Source organism: Nicotiana attenuata, unplaced genomic scaffold, assembly GCF_001879085.1.
Source record: "Nicotiana attenuata strain UT unplaced genomic scaffold, NIATTr2, whole genome shotgun sequence".
NCBI lineage: Eukaryota > Viridiplantae > Streptophyta > Magnoliopsida > Solanales > Solanaceae > Nicotiana > Nicotiana attenuata.
In genome coordinates this window covers 188,104-197,212 of record NW_017671028.1, presented here as the reverse complement: position 1 = coordinate 197,212, position 9,109 = coordinate 188,104, and the positions used below count along the sequence as shown (strand labels likewise).

Below are 9,109 nucleotides of genomic sequence, written 5' to 3'. Positions count from 1 at the left end.
TCTATGCCCGGTTCAAGAACTTGCTCTAGTCAATCATACATGCAATCTAGGATTTTTATTTTCGAGTTCAATTCTAGATTCGTAGGTAAATTCAATTGATGATCAGACAATCAAATAATTAAGCGCATATTGAATAAATAACGCAATATGATAAATCAAGAAATTAAAAATAATATTCATGAAAGAACCACAACCCTAGAACGTAAAGTTTAGCTCCACATAGATATGGTTACTAAATAACAAATCATCCAAAGAAACATAAAAATTATTAAGTTTGATGGAAGAAAGATGAATTCCGGCCTTCGCGGTAACTCGTGCTCTCCCTTGGTCGAATACCCCTCTAAAAAAACATCCAACCCCCTTCTTTGACATGTTTAGGGAGTATTTATAGGTTAGGATCGAAGTCTCCAAGTCCAAAACTGAGTAGAAGATAATTTATTCACGGATTGAGAGACCAGGCCTTAAGCCAAGCAGGGCCTGATCTGTAGCGCGCCATAAGCCAAGCAAGGCCTGGCGTAAGGCCAGGTTGAGCTCGCCTTAAGCCAGGCGAGGCGAGGCCTGGGGCGAGGTACCTTTGCCTTGCTTCGGTTTTCTCCCTTTTGTGCTATTTTCTTGTGTCTCCGACATCTTTTTGTGCAACTTTTGTCCTTTATGTATTTTAATGATCCGACACATAAAAATAACTCAATTAAGATCAAACGTCACACAATTAAAAATATTAAAATGCAAAGTAAGTAATGCATTAAAAATATGAAATTATAGCCAAACATCAACTATCAAAGACAGGCCAAGACCAAGTTCAGTGAGTTCAATTGAATTTATTATTTTTGACTCGAATTACTCAAGTAAAAAGGATGGACCCCTTTTTAGGTGAGCATATGAGTACACTATAATTTGTAAATTTAAGGACGATATTTCGAGTTGATAAAAACTTACGTGCACCCAATGAAAAATATGATTTTGCCTTGCAGGTGAAAATTAATGACATGTCTTTATACAATATCAATATGGTGACAGAGTGAGAAAGGAATTTGATCAGAAACTAGTATTAAATTAAAATCTGAACTTTTATTTGTTGTCAATACAATAATTCATGAATTTGGGATGTACTACAGTATAAAAAAAATTAAAAGAGACACACTATATAGACTTTTTAATATGACAAATATAATCAACAAAAACTATATATAAATTTAATTGCTTTGTAATTTTTTATTTAGGTAAATTAATCCACTTGGATTCCTGAGTCATATGTTTCACCAGCTTTCCAATTCTCAGGTATATTATTGACAGGAACAACCCAAGTCTCATCTCCATCATCAGCACTGAGTAGCATTCTTATTTGCAATGGTCCTCTTGGAGGTGAAGAACTAGTCCATACTGCTCCACGTGTCCTATCCAATAGCTTGCATACAAAATTTTGTGTCTGCATATTGGAAAGAATTTTGAGTTATATGTAGGAATTTTAATGCAAATAGCCGGTGGGTTTACTTATTTATTTTTCTAATCGGTATATAAATTATACGCTGATTATTTACGGTTATACACATCATACATGAATTATACATATATCCCGAAATTATAAATACTGAATTTTAACCTATAAAATACCATAACGAGACTAATTTTCATGGCGATTAGCAGTAAAGACTTGGTAAATAAAGGTCATTACTTATGAGACAAGGAATTTCACTACCATAGGACAACTAGAGTTACTGGCACCGTTTATCGGGACTTCCTTCAAAGCTTATAACAAGAATTGCTTAAGTCGCTTCTTTTTCCCGCTATACGACTCTACTCGCAAAGTGAATACACATAAATAATCTTTCTGTATATCATGTATATTAACATGTTAATTGTTACTACTTGTAAGAAATCACCAATTAATATTTCTCACAAAAATTTACTTATAATTACCATGTAAATGACGTGAGCCTTTATATAATTATTATACTGTTAATACATAGAACTCAAATTTATTGGGAGAACATGCGAATGCTTAAAACTTTGTAGCATAAAATTTTGGATAAACAACCTTTACTTGTTCTTTTAGATTACTTGTTAAAAAAAAATTACTTATTATAAGATGTTAAAATATTGCACTGATAATGTAATTTTTTTGAAGATTCATACCTCACACAATTGCACAGCAGTAATATCCGTTTTGCCTTGTTGGTACCATATTACAAAAGCCAAGTAATAAGGATTATCGCTGCTCTCATCAATCTTGATTGTAATATTCTTGCTTGGGTAGCTGCAGGATATCCTGTTCAATTGATACAGAAATTGTTACAAATGTTAAGTCTCTCCCTAGCAGAGCCACATAAATTGATAGTATATACATTTTTCGCAGGGATTTCAAATCATAATTAAACTCTGAACGGGAGCCTTGACGTAACTGGTAAAGTTGTTGTCATGTGACCAGGAGATCATGGGTTCAAGCCGTGAAAACAGCAACAACAACAACAAACCCAGTGAAATCCCACAAGTGGGGTATGGTGAGGGTAGTATATACGCATACCTTACCCCTACCTCATAAGGGTATAGAAATGTTATTTTCGGAAGCGGTCCGGCCCTTCCCCGGACGCCGCACATAGCGAAAGCTTAATGCACCAGGTTGTGCTTTTTACAATTAGCTTACTCTCTCTATTTTATTTTATATAGTAGTGTTTCACTGAATAATATACAGTTTAAGAACTTAGTGATGCTAGATTTGTCATAGCAATCCTATGGCCAGAAGCATATGTCATTAGGGGTAAAATAAGAAATTTAAAGTCAAAGGGTTTTCAAATATAAAACTATGTCATGTTTTATTTTACAAATAGACAAAAATTCATATAAAATAAAATAAAACATTTACTTCATCCCAAAATAAGTGGCTTTCGCTTTGGGAGAGTCAGTTTGGTTAATCCTCAAACCAAAATTAGATCACCTTAATTTTAAAAATTAAAATTTGAATATTCAAAAACTACTACTATAAGTTGCAAATTTTTTTAGCGTCTGTATGATGAAACAATACGAAGGAGAGCCTTAGCGTAACTAGTAAAGTTGTTGTCATATAATTCACGGGTTCGAGTCGTGAAAACAGTCTCTTGCATAAATGTAGGATAAGGTTGGGTACAATAGACCCTTGCCCCTTCCCTGGACCCCGCGCATAGCGAGGGCTTAGTTGATCGGGTTGTCCTTTTTTCTTATATGATAAAATAATACATTTTAAAATATTAATTAAAGTCCGCATAATTTGAATCTCGAGAAGCGAGAAAAGACACGATAGTTAAGTGTAGCTAGTTAGGCAATAAGAATTACCTTCTATACTCAATATCCACATTACCAAGTGATAATAAAGAAGCAGCAGCATCTTTAGTCTGAGCCATTCGACCAAAGGCTCTCTGGCTTAGAATAAAGTCTGTGCCACCACTTGCTCCATGGTCAGTTATAACTACAGTAACTCCATTATCCGAGCAGTAGTTACTGTTTGTGCACCTCACCTAGCAATAATAACATGATAGATTGTTATACAAATAGTCGGCCAATTTCACTGTTTAATTTTTCTAGCTGGTTGTATATATAGATTATATATTGATTATACATAATTATACACATATTATATCTAAATTATTCATATATTATACACTCGCCGGCTATTTTTAGTTTAAGAGATTAGGTGAATGGTTATTTGGTGTTAATATTTCAGGATTTTGGAATCATGACAACTTAATTAAACATATGAAGTCTTAGCTAGTTATTGACTCTACTATTTTCTATCTTAGTAGAGGGTGAATTTAACTTATATGCACAAACAACATAAGAAATCATACAAGAATTAATGTATTTCGACATGTCTAGCAGGTTACCTTCTAAGTTACTAATCAAATCTGTATTATCTTTTAAGAAATTTACTATAGTGTAAAATAAACATTTCGCACTATTAGTACATAAAAATTAAAATCGATAGAGGATTAATCAATATATTCCTCGATGCCTTCGTTTTATTTTATATATTGAATGGACACAATTTTAAAAAGTACTGACTTTTGGGATATACTAAAAGTGTTACTAGAATTTATGGTCTAAAACATGCTGAGACATTATTATGACTATTAAAGCAAAGCCATTAAGGAAAAAATGAAAAATTTTAAATTTATAGAATCTTCAAATATAGAAAGATATTATTGTTTTTGGAACAGATCAAAAAGAAAAAGAGAGTTGTGTTCCCTCCGGTTCATTTTACTTATCGTAGCTACTAAAAATAATTAATCAAAATATTTATCATCTTAAGAAATCAAGATAGAATTAATTATTATTTCCACCTTTATCCTTATTGCTAATATATGTGGATAGAGATTAATACGGTGAAAATAAGAGTGATATTAAATTGAAATCAAAGAATAAATAAGAACAATTTAGCCAAAGTATCCTTGAATTTATATTTTCTTAACGGGCGTGCAAAAAATAAATATAACTGAGTAATATGGACAAGACGGAAAACCTGATAGCATGCGCCACATCCTAGACCATCTCGATAAAGATCTGATGCAGCGGATACATCTCCACCGTTGATTGTTGCTCCAAAAGTACCAAATCCACATGCCCCAGCTGCATTTATTTTAAAAGAAATAGTTATATATTGGATCAAAATTAAAACACCAGTATTTCAGTCTATTCTAACATAATTAAACATGTTACATATCTCTATATATTCTCTATCATGTTTTCATGATGAGAATTAGAAGGCGTTTAGACATAAAAATTATAATTTAAAAAAAAAGGTAATATTTGAAATTAAGTTGATAAATAATTTAGAATTTAAAATTATGTTTGGACATGCATTTCAACCTTAAAAAAATATTACAGTATTGTAAGTGAGGAAAAAAATCTAAAAATTTTGAAAAAGTGATTTTTTGAGGAAAAAAAAAAATCTATGGACAAACGGGTCCTTAATCTCACTTTCTGTTCCTTTTTCTTCTGAATTTGGATAATAAGCTGCTTTAGAATGGATGAATGTTTGAGCATTTCCCATATAAACTTGCATGAAAATAAAAGATGTGAAAAATATTGCAAGAACTAATTGAAGAGGAGCCATTTGAAAATTAAAGAGAATAAGAAAGAGAGTTAAGCAAAATAAGAATAAGTTGGTGGTTCATTTAAATGGATATGGCCTTTGCTATTTATAGAGAATTGTCGTTGAAAATTATACCTATAACATCTATATAAGTCAAAGTTGAGACATAAACATTTTCAAGTTCAATTTGAATACATGGAATTCTGGCTCAACTTTCAGCAGCTACCTTCTTACTTCTTAGATACCTAGTTTCTAAACTTTGAATCAATGTATTATAATCAGTTTCTTACTATCAAACAGAGGTGGAGCCAGAATTTGAACCTTATATATTTGGGCCGGTTTTCATTCTTTTGAGTTACTGAATTCAAATTTAATAATTAATTTGTACATATTAAATGAGTTACTTACGACAAATATACAGCTTGAACCAAAAATTACTGTGTTCTACCGAACCCACTTCCTATACTTTAGCTTCGCCCCTGCAATAAGGGTTGTTGTAGGATAGATAGGTTCTCCCCCGCCCTTAACCAAAGGTATAGTTCGAGCCCTAAATATTAAAAAAACTCTTGGTAAATGGATCTTACACAATACGAATCTGATTTAATTATGGTTCTAATGCGAATACAGAATACCGAACCAAAAAAATTAATCATTTTCTTTATCTATGAAATCCTATGTTTTGCCATGGTCAGAGTAGAAAGCAATAAGTAGTATTCAATTAACAATTCCAATGTCAATTATTCACTCTGGTGACAATCGTTAACTTTCTACATGGCCTCATTGTTGATAAGAATAACCTCAAAAACGACGTACATGCCAATTGCTCCACTAATTTGAATATAAGACTTAACTTACAAACATTGAGTGTAAATATTTTTTTAAATAATATTGAGTGTAACAGGTCATTTGCTTTAGTTTTTAAGTTATTAATTTTTTTATGAACAATTATCTATAGTTATTTTTTAAATAGTATGAAAAATTCTTATAGTATAAGTATTTAAAGATTTAAACTCATTTGACTATTAGTTTGTTTGGCCAAGTTGCAACAATCAGCTTATTTTGAGGAGTGCTTTTTCTCAAAAGTGTTTTATTCAAAAGTATTTTCGGCGAGAAACAGTTTGTGTTTGGCTAATTAATTTGAAAAGCACTTCTGAACATCAATTAGTATTTAAAACCGCTTCTAAGCGTATTTTTCTTAAAAGTGCGTTTCAAAAAAGTGCTATCGAAGAGAAGCTACTTTTTTCTGCTTTTCCAAAACTGTTTCCGCTTCTACTCAAAAGCACTTCTTTTTTTCTAAAAGTTTGGCCAAACAATTCAACTTTAAAAAAATATATACTTTTTTTGAAAAATAAAATATTTTTGACTTTGGAAAGCTTGTCCAAATAGGCTAACATATATACCTTTACTGCTTGGTATGAAATCATATATTCCTCATATATTTGGAAAGAGACAAACTTTAATTGAAATTTTCTTGTAGTAGAAGTAAATTGGAGGATTAGTTAGGTACTTTAGCATTATACAAGTGTATAAGCAAACATACATGCATTCGTTTTGTTTTACCAACTTTGCAGCCTAAAGAATATAAGGAAGTATCCCACGAAACAAACGTCCTTTATTACACCTACCAGGGGCGGATCTATAGTATTCGGTATAGTTCACGTGAATTGAATAACTTTTAATTTATTCAAATTTTTTATGTATTTATGAAATTTATTAAATATATAATAATTGCTTGAAAGTCAATTTGTTTGATCTAGTTATTATTGTATATTAATTTGAAATTATTATTAAAATTCAAATCCTGTCACCGACTTTCCAGCCTAAACCAAAAGAAAAAATTCCAAACTTTTACCTGCCTAGAGATGAAGCCGTGGAGCAGGTAGTAAAGCTCTCGTATCCCTTTGTTTTGAACTTTTTGTGATATGCCTTAACAAAGGATTGTCTCCGTGTGTCTACAAGTTATAGGTTACGAGTTTGAGACGTGGAAGTAATAATTAATACTTGCATTAGTGTAGGCCGTCTACATCACATTTTTTGGGATGCAGCCCTTCCCTAAACCTTGCAAGAATGCATGATGCTTTGTGTACCGGCAGTGACGAAGCCAGGAATTTCATGAAGGGTCTTCAAAGTTTAATATACACATAAAAAAAATTGACCAACATACACGATATAAGTTTCTATATACATAGTATAATTTTTTGACAAAGAGTATTTGATTGATCACCCTTCAATGCGTGAGGCTATGCCACTGTGTGCCGGGATGCACTACTAGAAATCCGGAAAAATACGACCACGAAAAGCGACCAGTGTTGGTCGCTTATTGGCCAAAAAGCGACCAAAAAGCGACCAAAAAGCGACCAAACGTGCCTGGTCGATATTAAGCTGGTCCCTTTACCTTAGGGACCAAAGTTGGTCGCTAAACTTTGGTCTCTCAAGTCAAAGGACCAAATATTCCGGTAAAGACACTGGCGACCAACTTTGGTCGCTATATTATTTTAATATTATAAATTTGCGACCAAAGTTGGTCTCATTTGTGTAAATTTCATTTTTTTTATTTAATAAAGTAGCGACCAACTTTGGTCTGTATACGAAATATTATATTTTAAAATCTGGAAAATTGCGACCAAAGTTGGTCGCTATACTATAAATTTTTTAATTATTTTTTTTAAATAAGCGACCAAAGTTGGTCGCTAAATACATGAATTAATTTTTTTATTTATTAATAAGCGACCAACCCTGGTTGCCATATTTCCAGAAATTGTTAATTTTCTGGTAAATAGCGACCAATCTTGGTCGCTTTTTGGGAAATCTGGGTTAAATAGCGACCAACCTTGGTCGCTATTTCACAGAAAAGATTTTTTTTTTTAATAGAAATGCGACCACATAGCGACCAAAGTTGGTCGCTTTTCTTGGTATATTGCTGGCAGGAACTGCCTCTTTTGGCAGCTACACCACCTGCCAGCTTACCAAAATTCCTAAATAGGCAAATATGCCAACAACAGCAACAACAACAACAACAACAACAACAACAACAACAACAACAACAATTATAATGAACAAAGTATAAAGTTCAATAGAACTTTATACTTTAAGCTAATTAGCAAACTAATAAGTTAAATGTTATTACAGAACCATTCGAAAACCAATTGTATTTGTCTAGCATAAACTAATAAGTTCAAAGATTGTTCTCTACATCATTATCATCACCGTCTGATGAACTTTCTTCACCATGGCGGTATCTAGAATGGGCTATTTGTCGATGATGGGAAGAATGACCAAGGGGAGGACGGGAGGAATGAGCACGGGGAAGGCGAGCCTCTGGCGATGACTCACGAGACCGGGGAATTGGAAAATTGCCAGAAGCTAGGAGAGTTTTGATCTGCTCTTGCATGCCCTTGCACTGAGCTTGCATGCCAGAGTACTGCATATCTCTAAGCCTTTCTCTCTCCTTGGCGGCTTCTAGCTCGGATGTGAGTTTTGCCACAGTCTCCCGCATAGAGGAGAGGCTCTCCCCATCAAGTTGCTCGGCTTGGGAGGAAGTCCATATTCCTTGAATTCCACACTTATAGCAATGGAATTTCTTATTAGGAAGCCCGTATACCTTCCCCCCTTTTGGACCGCCAGCAGCCTGCGTCCACATTCTCTCAACATCCTCGTCCGATAGTTGGATTGGCGCGCCGGACTCATTAGGTGGCTGACTGCGTATGAATTGCTCCACTTCAGCTGTGAAGCGACCCTATAAGAAAAATAATATGTGAATTACTATTTCCAAATTTATATAAAAGTAAATCAAAATTCTTAATGAAAAGTGAAAACTTACATGTACAGTCGAGGCTCGGCCCTCGACCCACCTTTCTTGGTCCTTCTCTTTCTTCTTCTTCACAATATGAGTCTCCTTGAAGAGCTCATCTTGGTTCATCGGACGCCCCAACTTTTTTTCCTGAAAACTCATAAATTTTAGTTAATAAACAGAATACATATACTAAGAAAATTAAAATAAATTAAGCAATTACGTACCATTCTTCGTTTTATCGTCCCTAGGCTGAC

The 9,109-nt window shown here is 33.3% G+C and overlaps 1 protein-coding gene across 1 annotated transcript; it reads right to left on the bottom strand.

Moving 5' to 3' along the window:
- Positions 1-1,022: 1,022 nt before the first annotated feature.
- Positions 1,023-5,131, bottom strand: LOC109205363 (expansin-like B1). Its single transcript, XM_019368075.1, has 5 exons — positions 4,948-5,131; positions 4,490-4,596; positions 3,307-3,488; positions 2,134-2,266; positions 1,023-1,426 (listed from the first exon to the last, which is right to left on the bottom strand). Exons 1-5 carry the CDS (start codon positions 5,081-5,083, stop codon positions 1,226-1,228), a joined length of 759 nt encoding a protein of 252 aa, XP_019223620.1. The 5' UTR covers positions 5,084-5,131; the 3' UTR covers positions 1,023-1,225.
- Between the last annotated feature and the right edge of the window lie 3,978 nt (positions 5,132-9,109).